The 14,825-nt window shown below is 38.2% G+C and overlaps 1 protein-coding gene across 2 annotated transcripts in view; it reads left to right on the forward strand.

Annotated features, from left to right (window-relative positions):
* The window catches only part of nucks1a (nuclear casein kinase and cyclin-dependent kinase substrate 1a), a 33,427-nt gene extending 19,867 nt beyond the window's left edge, over positions 1 to 13,560 (forward strand). Inside the window, exons 6-8 of one of the 2 annotated variants that reach the window (XM_041195170.1) lie at positions 5,800 to 5,952; positions 9,312 to 9,467; positions 11,677 to 13,560. In XM_041195170.1, coding sequence (XP_041051104.1) covers positions 5,800 to 5,952; positions 9,312 to 9,467; positions 11,677 to 11,903 — 536 coding nt within the window. In that variant the 3' untranslated portion in view covers positions 11,904 to 13,560. Of the gene's footprint in view, positions 1 to 5,796; positions 5,953 to 9,311; positions 9,468 to 11,676 lie in introns of both variants that reach the window. The other variant, XM_041195169.1, reaches the window with a different exon arrangement.
* The last annotated feature ends 1,265 nt before the right edge of the window (positions 13,561 to 14,825 follow it).

The following is a 14,825-nucleotide window of genomic DNA, read 5'->3' on the forward strand; positions in this document are numbered from 1 at the left end:
TTTATCATGAAAGAAAATGAAACAGTACAGATATCCTCCAGGTGGATGTTTTAATGTAACCCTTTGATTTAAAAGTGACTTGCCCATCCATCCTGTTTAGCTTTTTGACAGTTTTGTTCACAAGACAGGTTTCTCCAGAATAACCTTTGCTGTATCATACACACTAGTTTTCAGCCTAGTTTTTGATAAAATGTTTACATGCTGTTATACAGCTTTGAGCCAGCAGTGACTGATATTTGTTCAGCATAAAGAGGTACGGGGTAGTAACATGCCAAGTATTTTTGGGATCCCATGAATTGAGGAAGAAAAAAGCAGCTTGTCATCTGACCCTTGAGATGCTACTTCTTTGAAAGACCAGTGGTTGAAATGTACCTAATATGGTGGTGGGGGGAGGGGAGATGGCAACTCAGGTGTGTTTGGGGAGAGGCCTCTAGGTCAAGAACTAAACTTGCGTTTTTCGGTAGTTTCTCTCCTATCTCCCTATGTGCCCACTCTGAGCTCATCTTGTCCACGAGACCTACCTCCTGCCCTGTCAACCCTAATCCCACTAAGTTGCTGATGACCCAACTTTCCCTCTTGCTGTCCATGTTAGCTGATAATAATGGCTCTCTCTCTCTTTGGGTGTGCCCATCTCCTCCTTTGCTGTCATCGGCCCCTCCTCAAAAAGAAAACCCCTCGTCCTTGCAATCTACCATCCCATCTTCACCCTCCCTTTCCCAGCCAAGGTCCTTGAAAGTGTTGTCTTGTACCCCTGTCACAAGGATCTATCCATGCGTGCCTCCTATTTCTTACCTATATGCAGCCCCTCAGCAATATCATCTGAAAGCTCATTGTTAGTTTTCACATGCACAGTGACAAAACCCAGCACTGGTACTGGCTTGAGCAGAAATTTTCTCCAATTAAATATTGGGAAGACTGAAGCCATTGTTTTTGTCCCCTGCTCCGACTCCATCTTGAATGACTAAACCAGACTGTTTGCAATTATAGTATATTGACCCTGAGATGAGCTTCCAACCACATTTCCACTGACTGCCTGTTTCCAACTCTGTAACATTGCCTTACTTTGCTCCTGGCCTCAACACATCTGCTGAAACCCTCACTTATCCCTTTGTTACCTCTAGACTTGACTATTCCAATGTGCCCCCTGTTGGCCTCTCAGATTTTACCCTCCGTAAGCTTGTTACCCATGTCCTAAATAGCACCCAAGCCCCACTCACCCATTCCCCTGTGTTCATTGACTTACATTTGGCCCCTGGTCAAATGACGTCTTGATTTTATATTGGGGAATATCGGCATTGGGTAATATCTGTTACTACAATTCTCCAAGATGTCATCAAATATTGACCTCTTGAGCATCCTTGATTTTAATTGTTTCATCACTGTTGGCCATGCCTTCAGTTGCCTCGGCCCCAAACTCTGGAATTCTGTCCTTACACCTCCACTTCTTTATCTCACTTTCCTCCTTTAAAACACTGCTTAAAACATATCTCTTTGACCAAGGCCTTGACCACCTTCCCTAATATCTCCTCGTGGCATTATTTTATTGTGCTCCTGTGAAGTGCCTTATGATGTTTTATTGCACTAAAGATGTTATATAAACGTAAGTGTTTCATTTTTTCCCATGTTTGTACATTTCTGCTGTGGACAGTGAGAGGTGGCTGGTAGCTCAAACAAGATAAGCCAAAGGTTTGAAGGATAATAATGAGTTTCATTTCTAGAATGAAATAGAATCATTTATGCTTTTTTTTTGTACACGATCTTTGCTCTGCTGCTTCTGTTAGTTGGTAAACTTGCCCGGTGTGGGGAATATTTTTATTCAAATGTTTTCTTTGCATATAAGCCTTTGTTTGGATATTTCTGTTGCTACTTTTGCATCTGCAATGCTGTTTTCCCAAATGTGAGCATGCTAGTCCAATCCCTCCTGTGTTTCTTGATCCTAGTTTTGGGCCCTGTAAAGTTTAATAATTTCCCTCGTTCAAGAAATATTTTATTTCCCTTTATATGGAGCTTAAGTACTTGGCTTCAGTTCTGATTTAAGGTGGAGAATTCCACATTCAAACCACCCTCTGTGTCATGACAGTTGATTTTGAATTTGTGCCCTCTATTACTGTTTTGCTGACCAACAGAAACCATACCATGATTCTGTTTGCCTTTTTGTAGCCTTATTTACTTGTGCTGTTACCTTTTTAATGACCTGTATATCTGTACACCATAATAGGTTTCATTTTCAGAATGATGTAGAATTGTTTATGCTTTTTTGTACATGCTCTGGTCTCTGTTCTGTTGGCCAGCAAACTTGTCCTGAATGGGGAATGTTTTCAGTTGGATTTTTATTTAAATGTTTGATTTGCATATAAGTTTCATTTAAAATTTTACCATTTTAAGGTACATTTTTACTTCCACTATGCAATTAGAAAGTCCTATTGTAGAAGCACCTTGCTAACTTTATTCTTTCATGGAATATATGCGCCGTTAACAAGGCCAGCATTTGTTGCCCATCCCTAATTTCCCTTGAACTGAGAGGCTTGCTAGGCTATTCCAGAGGGCAGTTAAGGGTCAACCTCATTGTTGTGGGCCTGGAGTCACATGTAGGCCAGACCAGGTAAAGATGGCAGATTTTCTTTCCTAAAAGACATTAGTGAACCAGATGGGTTTTTAGGACAATTGATAGCTTACTGATTGTTTTACTAATTGTATTCAAATTCCACCAGCTACTACTTACCATTATGCCACTATCTCCCCATAAATTAGAGGATCTCCGTGATTTCTCTTTTTTGTCTGTTTCTAAGATTTGCAACAGAATTACAACATGGTATCCATGACCTGGTTTCCACCCCTGGGGAGGAGGGTGCAGTGAAGAGAGCTGCTGATTTTAAAACTGAGCAAGTAGCCTGTAATCTACCACGTTATTTGCTGATTTAAGAGCTCCTCTGTGCACTGACATTAAAGGGACAAGTTGAGTTGAATGCTGCTCCACTTCAACTAAGCATTGTGATCATACTCCATATCGCAACCTACCCGTAACCAATGACATGTGGATGAATTAGTAATTGTTTCAACAAGTGAAGATTTTTAATATGAAAGCAAAATACTGCGGTTGCTGGACATCGGAAATAACAACATAAAATGCTGGAAAAACTCAGGTCTGGCTGTATCTGTAGAGGGTCTTACGGACTCGAACGTTAATCCTGTTTCTCTCTCCACAGATGCTGCCGGACCTGCTGACTTTTTTCCAGCATTTTTGTCTTTTTAATATGTTCACTAATGGTTCCCTTTTCACCTTCGTGATGTTTTGGCAGCTGATTTTTTTGAAACGTTGCTTCTTTGCTGAGATTTGACACCTTTTTATATCATCATCTTGCATTTGGTTATCTGATTTGAGTCCTTTAATAAGGAGGCAGCTGTATCCTGAAACTTACTGTTTTTTCTGGTTTCCAGCAAATCAGCATTTTATTGCCTAGTAATTTCCTGTGTTGTTTTCTAAACTACTTGGGAAGCTCGGAGAAGGTGTGTTGTTTTCTTTCCTGAACTCGAACCTCTTAACCACAAAACTTTTGTGGAATAGAAGATATCAATTGCTTTAATTGAACAGAGTTCATAGATTCCCTTGACTGAGAAATATGATGCCACCTGGCGACAAAACACTTGTTTATCTCTGGAAAATGATTTGTATGTATTTTTGAGCAGGGGAAAATACCAAATTGAAACTGGGCAAATGTAAAAGACGAGTGAATTGGTGCTCAGATCTGGGTACTACTTTTGAGGAGTGCTCTGTAAAGTTAAAATTGTTATCAAAACCCATTTACCTCTTGGGGGGGAAAGTATGTCTCATTTCCCGGAAACAGTTGTACAACGCTGCTGTTAGTGTTAAATGGTGGAACACGTGAATAAATAACAAAATGAGAATATAATTAGAAATGATCAAGAATGGAGTCTTTCTGCAGCCTCGAACAACTCAATGCATTGGTTTCTTTTAGCAGTTCTTATGTTGCCTGGAAAAATTGTACAAAAGAATATTTAAGTGAATGGTATAAAGTTTTTTTTAAAATGTCATTACTCTAGATATTAAATGGATAACGCTGTTATTTTCCCAACATCCTACCGATACTGTTTTCATTGCTTGTTTTTTTTTGTGATAGCTAAGTTCAAAACATTACCTTGATTGACAAATGGGATATAGGATATGAAGGTCTATCAATATCACTAATTATAACAATATTGAAAATATGATTAATCTGTTCCAATCAATTGTTTAAAAAATTATTTTGGCCACAGAAACTGTTCACTCGTATACAATCAATTTTTGTTTGCAGTTGACCCGACGAGTGTTAGCATACCATATGCGCCAGTGCAATTTGATAGTTACAGCCACTTGAGAAATTGACCATATCAGATTTGTGAATTTATTGTTTGCACTTTGACCAGTTTCATTTCTCAGTCCCTTCACTGCTGATGACATTTTTGTATTATAGTGCCAATGATGCTTAAAAATTATGGGTTCAGATGGTCACTACCACCAACCATTGCCCCTTGAAGTTCAATGGTATTTACATCACTGAATCCCCTACATCACATATCAACATCCTGGGGGTTACCATTGACTAGAAACTGAACTGGACTAGCCATATAAATACTGTGGCTACAAGAGCAGGTCAGAGGCTAGGAATCGTGTGACGAGTAACTCGCCTCCTGACTCCCCAAAGCCTGTCCACCATCTACAAGGCACAAGTCAGGAATGTGATGGAATACTCCTCACTTGCCTGGATGAGTGCAGCTCCTACAACACTGAAGAAGCTGGACACCGTCCAGGACAAAGCAGTCTGCTTGATTGGCACCACTACCACAAACATTCACTCCCTCCACCACTGACGCACAGTAGTAGCAGCAGTGTGTACCATCTGCAAGATGCACTGCAGGAATTCAACAAGGCTCCTTAGCTCCTTTCAAACCCATGACCACTGCCGCCTAGAAGGACAAGAGCAGCAGATAGATGGGAACACCACCAACTGGAAGTTCTCCTCCAAGTCACTCACCATCCTGACTTGGAAATATATCGCCGTTCTTTCACTGATGCTGGGTCAAAATCCTGGGACTCCCTTCCTAACCAGCACTGTGGGTGTACCTGGAGTGCAGCAGTTCAAGAAGGCAGCTCACCACCACCTTCTCATGGTCAACTAGGGATGGGAAATAAATGCTGGCCCAGCCAGCGAAGACCACATCCCGTGAATTAGTAAAAAAGAAAGGATTGTGACGATGAAGCTTTTGGGCACATAAAAAAAAAGACTAGAAACTCCCTGAGCTTCTGATCGCATCTGTGGTGGTAGATTTGCTGCAGACGACCCCTGCAAATTTGCGTTATGGCCCTGATAACCTGAAACATAAACGCCAGCATGGACTGGTTGGAACAAATGGCCTGTTACTGTGTCATATATTCTCTGTTAACCACCACATGGTCTATACCATGAAGAAAAAAACACTGTTTGACTGTCTGCATGAAGGTTGCCAACTGTGTGAACATCAGGTCATGTAGAACGTAGCTACCTGGAGAGGAAAGGCCCTTTTACTGTGCCCTACTTATGTGACCCAACTTCAGAGTCTCATTCCCAGTTGAATTCGTGGAATTTTTTTTCACACTGTCCACCGACCACCCCTACAGTCTTGAATGAGATTACTGTCACGATTTCAGAATGGTGTGATCACCCTAAGCATCACAAGTGTCTGTAATGTCTGCATGTATTAGTACTGTGGATTTAAGTGATTTTAAAATTAAATTCAGTGTCTGTTTATATCACTTAGCAGGGGATGATGAGAGTGAAGATGAAAAAGGCCACAAAGATGGTCGTCAGAAAAGGCAAGCTGCGTCTAAAGCTGCAAGCAAACAGAGAGAAATTCTGCTGGATGATGGAGGGAGTGAAGAAGAGCATGAAGATGATGATGAGGCTGTTCAGGAAAGTGAGTGATTTGATTTGTGCCGAAGGCTACAATAGTATTTCTGTGCATGGTAAAATTGTAACTGCAACCTCTAATTGAATGGGAAGATCATAGTACTGTCCTCTAATTTATTGCAGGTTGAGTATCCTTTTTCCAAAACCCTTGGGGCAGATTGTGTTTCGGTATTCAGATTTTTATTCGGTTGTGATATAGCTCCCATGTATAGGGTAGGCCTAAGCCAACTTGTGCTACAATAGCCTAAGCCTAGGCTAGTTGAAGTCTGCAAATACTAGGTTGTTTCTCCATTTGTCAACTTCCACATCCTATTTCTTCCCTGTTAACAGTCACTACACCTGTAGTATAATATTACATACTTTATTAACCACCCAATGCTCCTCACTCAGTTGCTCCACAGATGCACCAAGGTCAAGTTTCTGCAACAAGTCCATTTTCTTAGCAATTGATCATAAATTATGCTTCCCTTTTCCTTTTCTCACTGCTACCCAAATGGGTATCTGATGGTCTTTTTGACATGTTCACATGACATGAATAAAAGCACAAAAGTCACAAGGTAAGGTGAGAGCATGTGACTGAACAGTGCAGACAAACGCCTAGACTTTCCACGCTAAGGTTGAGTCTGGTTGTCAAGGTTCGTGTTGGCTCGGGTCACAGACTTGGCGCGCAAAAGGTTGATGAAGTTAGTGTTGGTTCACGCTAGGGTCCATTCAAAAAAAAAAGTTCGGATTTTGGGTGTGTTTGGTTTTCGCATGTACGGGAAAAGGATGTTTGTGTGATATCTGAGGGATGGTGGTATGTGTTTCAGACCAGGAAGTCCCTAGCCTCTGTTGAGTTAGCTAACTATGGCAGTTGGGTGCTTGGAGTAAAAATGAACCAGTGTGTAAATGTGAGCGACAGTAGGACAGATGTTTTCGATGGTTCCATCCGTAGTTTGAAAAACGTTTGCGTCTCATAAGAGTGAATACTGGCTGATGGGGTACTCCTGTAGAATTATTGCAGGCAATCGAAGGGAAGATAACTGGGAGCAGTGGGGAAAACAATAAGTTTAATTAAATTACCTGATCCTCTGGCTTTCTTTGTATTATACTATTAACCATCCTCATTGAAATGAATAGATCTCGCCATCATATATTTGGCTTTAATTTGGAACCATGGTTAATATTTCTTAAAGGCAAAGTTGCATTTAATGAATTGTACAGCATAGATATGGTAAATCTAATGAAGTGAAATGCAAAAGTGCAGTAATAGGACATTTTTTGAGGTGGAATCAAAATCTTGAACAGTTCATGTAATAGGCTTGAGTTTATGTAATTTGTTGGTAAACCAGAATCTAAATTGTTTGATGTGTAATTAAGGTGGAGGCATTTTACTCAATGAAATTTTGTGGTTTATTTGTATGTAATCCTATATTCTGTATTGGAAACTCTCAAAATCATTCTGGTTGTTAAGCCATGCTATGTAGTTATGTTGCACAACAATGTCAATAAATAGTTCTGAAATACTGCCAGAGTCCCCATGTAATAGCGCCAGCCCTGCTCATGGAATGGTTTCCACTGTACCTGGAGAATAGAAATACTGTACACTATTTTCTGCTTGGTACATATTCCCCAGTGATCGGAGAAGTTATCACAAGCCAGCCAGGGGATAACTGTGTGATAGACCTATTATGGTCAGTGTCTGAGCCTTTGTAAGAAGCTTACTGCTGGTGAGGTAAGTACTGTTGCTGGTTCAATTGGAAGTTTTAATGTGTGCTTATTTAGGGTTTGAGTTAACAGTTGTCTAAGTGCTCAGTAATTTTAGCTGTTTTTCAGTGAGCATACATTATTTTGTTGGTAACGTTTTTTAGTTTTAAGATATTCATCAGACTGTGTTTTATTCTATCTTGTTTGCCATGGTAAACTGACTTGAGAATTTTTGTTTTACACATGGTGCATGTCACGAAAAGTAAATGCAATGTAGTTTCAAGTATTTTTGTTTCTGTGTCAGTATATAGTTAAAAGATAGGAGAGCCTCCTGCAACTTAGTTGTAAGGAGGATACACGCAGGCAGCTAGATACTAAAGATGGGAACACCTGGGACCTCCTTTTATCTGCAGTCCAAAAAGCTTCATTTGTTGTGAGTAATTTGTGATCCTTATGGTACAGCTGGAGGTGGCTAAAATAAATGTGGTTTATTCTTTCTTTATGGATCCTGAGAATAATCATGTACTCTTGCTAAATATGCTTGACCTGGACTCCAATGACTTTTGAAGGCAAAATTTCAGGACATTTTCCAATGATGATGGCCAACATAACTTACCATAAGTGCTTCTAAATGTTAACTTCTAGCTAATTTTTTACATAAATTACCATAATCTGCAATTTGTTCACTGGCAGCTGATAATCCTGTTTGAAAGTAGTGCTTCTGATTGGAAACCAGTGCCCTGTTTTGGAATCTGACCACTCAATCATTTATCCCTTCTTGACTGCTTGGAAGATGATTAGCAAAACATTTATTTTAGTTCTGTATGTTTTGAGCACCCCTTAAGAAATCTATAAAAGCAATAGAAGGTTGCATCATGGATTTACTATAATGTTACCAGAAACAAGCTTTAATTCTGAAGCACCACTTGAGAAGGAAATGCTTTTTTAATCAGGGCTAAGATTAAGGAAGCTTATTTGGATGGATGAATGAATACTTTTTTCCCCTTTAAAGTTTCTTGAGAGAGATATGACTTGTATTAAAGAGGTTCCAAGATATCCTGTTATATCTTCTATGTTGGAAGCTATTCAATAGTCCTGTTTGATTTCTAATGTTATGAGCAATTGTTTCACAGGTTTATTGGCAAATGGTAGGAAACCTTCAGCTATATTTTGCAATTAGATTGTGTTAGAGTTTCTATCAGTAGAGGCTTCTCAGTTGTGGCACCTTCTTTATTTGTTCTTGTCATGTGGGTGATACTGGCATTTGCTGTTGCTACTTGCTTTAACAGCTTTATCAGAAAGTCATATAAGTAGTCAGACCAGGTAGCTGTGGCAGGTTCCCTTCTTTCAAGTTGTGTTTTTAGGCAACCTGAGTTTTTCTGTTGATGATCAGAATTCTACTGGAACTCAGTTTCACAACTTGTCATGGTGGCCCCTGAATTCATAGTTTGTGGGTTTCCAGCCCAGTACTGTAATTGCTCCATCACCATGTAATATATCTTGTCCCTGTGTATGTATGTGCTTAATAAGCATCAATACAGATTTCATGTTGGTGTTGATGAAGAAGGACAAATATTTTCAAAATCCTAAATTTAAATGTTAGTGTTTAATAGGACCAACATGAAAAGAAAAAAAAAAGCTAGTATGGCTGAGTTTCACAATTGTTCAATGTTATTATAGAAGGGGATTCTGGAAGTGATGCAGACTTTTATGTGGAAGATGATGATGACAGTGACTATGAGAGCTCTTTGAAGAAAAGCAAAAAAGGAAGGAAGACTAAAACAGTACCTGAGAAAAAAGAAAAGAAGACGCCCAAACCCAGGCTTAGCGCTACAGGTAAGCTGCATATTACTGTTAATGGAAAAGTTACTGTGCAGGGGATTATCTCAAATCAAGCTTAAAGGCAAAGAACCATAGTGATGTTCACCTTCATTGGTGTAACAAAAAAAAGACCGTTAGGTAAATAATGGCCCTTAGCTTAGCTTTTAAAAGAATGTCTATTAGAGAAAGAAGGCATCACCTGAGTGTCTAGAGTCTAAGGGGAAATCTGAGCTAAAGTAGGAAATCAAGATGAGTTTTCAATTCTACATGAGTAAGATGATGTATTTGGAGTCTGTGAAAAGCTAAAGGGCACTGACTGCCGGTTTTACTGACATTGATCAGTTGAGAAAGGAAGGCTGTAACAGGAGTTGTTTGGAAGTTCATTCAGATGCGCTGGGGCATTGGTGATCATTCTGAATGGTTACTATTTAAGAATTCTCATGATTTAAAAGTACTGTTTGCCAGCTTGCTTCTTGTTAGAAAGTGATTTGCTGGTTTTATTCTCATTTGTTATCTTTACATTCCTATAGTTTTGGGCACTCAGGAAATCGAAGGATATCGGGTTAGGCTGGAAAGTAGAATTGAGATAGAAAATCAGCCATGATCTTGTTGAATGGCAAAGCAGACTCCAGAGGTGCACCTAGTCCTGCTTCTATTTCTTATTACTTTTCATCAGTTTGCACTGCCGCCAAGCTTTAGAACACCTAATCTAACATAGTTTTTGTTTCAGAAGGGGTAGTTAAGTTACAAAGACTAAATTTGGGAAAGGAAAATTAATTTTGAGATTATCTCTAATGTGATTGTATGTTCAAGTGTGTTTAATGGCGTTAAGCTTTTATGAACTATGAATTCATGTCAGAAAGCTTGCAGTTATAAGATCAAGAGTTCTTTTTCTTTTCTGTTTCCTCGATTCTGCTGGATTGAAATTTGGATGGATTTGTAGTAATATGTCTATTACAGCGTAACTCTAAAATCATTCTTGGTACTTCTCCAGATTTCAACAGAATTTAAGTCCTTGGAAAAATAGTTAGGCAAAATAATATGCAACTGTGCTGTTGTATGACCAACAATTAATGTGACACCTCACTATTTGAGACATTTATTTATCACTGATTTTTTTTAACCACTTTTAATGAACTTATGCCAAATTTGAGCAAAGTTCCCTTGAACTAATTCTTGGTTCCTTCAACAGTGACCAACTATATTACTCAGCTGTGCACATTTATACAATTTTAAATAAATTAGTAAGCATCAAATTTTAGCAAAGCTTTTAATTATGCTGTGTTTTTATGAACAGCTTTATGGAAAAATGATTGCATGCTGTTGGCTTTCTCCTTTTTCAACTTCCAAGTACAAATAATTGGCAACTATCAACCTAGACGGATGGAAGGAACGGGGACACTCTTACGTTATCACAAAACTGTGCGGTCCTCCTTCACTCCTGTTTTTACATGGTCTTATTTTGGAGGCACATCAATGTTAGCGCAGCAGGGAAAAATTCACCTTCATGCTAAGTGATCATCACACAGCTGATTTGTAGGTTGCAGGCAGCCATTGAAGCTTTGGATTTGTTTGCCCATTATTTGGGTTAGGGTTAAAATTGGTCTGTCTAGAAAGTTTATGCTAAAAGTTTGAGCTTAATGTCTTGGGATGTCTGCTGCAACAGTTATATGCTTTCTTGTTCAATGTAGCTCAACATTAAAGTATAAATCTCAGTCCCTACCTCACGTTTCTATCTTTACTAGCACAAGTGAAACATCCTGTTTTGTATATTTTGATCTCTACTGCAACGTGGTAACATTTATCGGCAATTCAACATCAATTTTTTTCTCCCAAGTGTTTCCTTCATTTGAGTGCTTATTCTGTGAAATGTAGAGGTTTTTTTTATCTAATGCTATCCAAATCTAGGAAGGCATGGGTGTTGAATTTATGAACTTTCAGTGCTCAGTATGCTGCTTACTGTCTCACTTGCCACAAGCTTTATGAAATTTTTCTTCTACTTTTTAAAAACAAAAATGATCTCTAATGCCATTACTATGCACTGTTTAAGTGGAGTAATCTTTTTACAGTTAAATATTTCATGCCTTTTGACTTGTAAGATGTAAATCTGAATCTGACTAGTTTTGAAGCGGTTGCCTTTATGGCATTAAAGATGAATTGTCATAGTGAAATTCTGAAAAATGTTTTAATATAATTATCTATTTTGTGTACTTTTCCTTCTAAGTCACCCCTGCAACTCCTAGTCCGGTAAAAGGCAAAGGAAAGGGGCGGGTTGCTACCACAAAGGCATCACCACCTTCTAAGGGGCAACCACCTGAAAGCCCTGCTAAAGAGTCAAAGAAGGAGAAGAGTCCTCCACCAGAAACAAATGAGGAAGAGCCAGAAGATGAAGAGGAAGAAGAAGAGGAGGAGGAAGAGGAGGAAGAAGAAGTTAATTCTGGGGATGACTGAACAATGCAAGGGGATATTTTTTATATAAGTAGGGATAGAAAATGACTTCACTGACAGCTTGGTTCACAAGGTTTAGACACAAGACTTGTATGTTTTTTCAAGAGGCTGTCCCTTTTTGTGTCCTGCAGACCACTAATAGAATCAAATCATTTAAATTTGGCCTGGCATTTTGTGGGAGTTGCTTTGATCTTTTCAAAATTAGGAACTGCAAGCCTAGCATGATGTCTAATATTTTTGTCAAATCATCTTTTTATTGTTTTGGCAGTATCAAGTGAAGTTGGGAAAATCTGACAGCACGATAAGTTGTTTTGCCACAAAACTCAGATGAAGGCAAACCCTTTTGATCCTTACCATTTAGGAAACTTAAGTTACAACACCTAATTCTTGTGCACAAAAAAGACAAACCATATGCAAACTTGTCATGTAGAAGTACGTTTATATAACAAGCAGATCGTTCATTTTTTGAGAACTAGCAAAAAAAAATCTGCAGATCATTTTCTTCATCTCCATTGTACTATCTGTCCTTCCAGTGGATTCCTTTGTCTGAAAAGTTTCACATCAAAGTTTTTTTAAACAGAGAACAAGATCAAAGACTCCTGTAAATATAACATCAGCTTAACTATCTCAACCTTGTAAAATATAGGTGCTGTACATAACATGTAGCCAAATGACCTAGAAGTTTAGATGTAGTTTCATTTTTAAAAATGTAGATTTTGCTTATGACCATTTAACTTCAAGTAAAGAAGTGTCCCTGGTGACTAAAAGAAAAGTATCTGCCAACAATGCTAACAGATTACCATCTGTCTCCCAGTACATTATCTTAATTTCTAAAATCTGTCTCAATAGCATTGTAGTTTTTCGCATGAAAATCATGAGTCATTCAGGTAGATAAAACTTAAGTTCTTAAGATGATTCCATCCATTTTAATTGAAAATGTGAACCCCCTGTTGCATCCTTCCAGCATAACTAGATACCAAGTAGTCACAAATGAAAGTTCCCAGTCTATTTCAGTCCAACTGTAACATTAGTTTGGTTACTCTTTCAACTAATTTAATGTTTTTTTTTTTAAGAAACCTGAATGTTGCATTTTTAAGGTGTCTTAAACTTTATGGGTCTGCCTAGGTTTTTTTTTTAGAAAAATATACTTTTTGGGATCTAAATCGACGCAATATTTTATAATTCAAATCTAACCGGTTCATACATGGGCAATATTGCATTGCAAGCAATGAATGTATCTAAAGTAGTATGGTTAAGCTGTTCCTAGTAAATGAGTGATGATGTAGGATACTATAATCCTGAAAAGCTGTCTCAAAATTGTCAATGCCAGTTGTATCTTCCTAGAAAAACAAAGGCGGCAGGAAAGAAAGCTGCACACCACCAAAAATCACATGAGTCGTCAGGTCTGATCTTGTGAACTAAATTGTAATTTTTTTTTTTGCAGATTGAAATGTTTAAAATGAATGTGATTGAATCCTGAAAAACTGCTCAATTGTTTGTCTGTATCAGCATTTTGTTAAAGCAGCCATATCTTTGTAAGTTACAAAAAAGAGAACTTGTACAGCCAATTCTTATGATGTTACCATCCAATTCACATGGGCTTTCAATTTCTTTGGTTTTTATTTTCGCTACAGAACATTAAATGTCTGCTGGTGTAAAATGGTTTCTTTGAGCAATTATTTTGGAAATTGTGAAATGGGTTAGTTAAAGGGGTGGGGAGGGGAGCTTTTTTGAAACAACATTCTACTTCGAGAAGTATAACTAAATGTAATTGTCTTTTTGCATTAGCTTATAGAAATCTTTATGCATGCTCAGACCTATTAGCTACAAAAATAGTTCTCAATTTTTTTTTGTTTAAAAGGCATCCTTTTAAATGGATTAGTAATCACGGACCCCCTCGAAATTATAAATAATATGAAAGTGCCACACATAAAGAATATTTTAATAATGCTTGATGGAAAACGGGTATTTATTGCAGATATCAGTAAGATGGGTGTGTCAGCTTCTCACTGCGAATGTATCTTTGCGGTTCTTGGTAGGAGATCTGTGCTACACGTACATGCAGCCTATGCAGTCCCGGCTCCCTCACAGCCTGCCTCTGACTGCCGCTTCTTCTCTTCCTCTTGACCACTGCACCCTCCTGACCACAGTGTCCACTCATGAGGTCAGCGCTCCCCAGTAAGCATTTGCACATTATTTAGCAAATCCCAAAGGGTAACATCCCACTTTTGAGAAACACTGAGCTTAGAATGTCTTGACGATCACTGATTTTAAACATATATCACCCCTGTAATACTGTTAGGAGCTGGCAAGTGTTTAACATGTTACAAAATATCGATTTCCTCCTGCCATCATTTCATTTCAGAGATCATTTTTTTCCCAGCAAGGGATATGTTCCTGTGCAGTATTTTGTGGAAAATTAAAATACATATACTGACAGGGAGGTGCAACCCATATCTTTTAAAATCATTCTAACCTGATGTGCTATGCGATGATAATTCCATATTTCCTCTTGGATTGAATAGGAGTTTAAAGATTTCTGTTGTAGTTTAGATGAGTACATTATTGTACAAACTGACCTAATCTCTGCTGATAGATATAGTGAAACATTGTTGATTGTGAGCAACTAAAAAGTTGCATCTTGCCAAAAAGTAGTGTTATTAGTGAAACGTATCACTGCCCATTTTATTGAGGAATGTACTTTTGAAATGAAACGTTCTTGTGGAGTATTGTGAAATTTTTTTATTTTTAAAAGAGAAAAGACAAATTATATGTTGATTTGGAGGAGTCTGTTAAGATAACGTAATCCCTTAAATAGTGACCTGGATTAAGCTAAAATGAAGGACATGCTTGGCATTCCTATAATGTAAGAGAAACCATGTGATTGCTATAATAGTGCACTCCATATTTCCAAAGTGCTTCTGT

The sequence above is a fragment of the Carcharodon carcharias genome, chromosome 9 (assembly GCF_017639515.1).
Source record: "Carcharodon carcharias isolate sCarCar2 chromosome 9, sCarCar2.pri, whole genome shotgun sequence".
Taxonomy (NCBI): Eukaryota; Metazoa; Chordata; class Chondrichthyes; order Lamniformes; family Lamnidae; genus Carcharodon; species Carcharodon carcharias.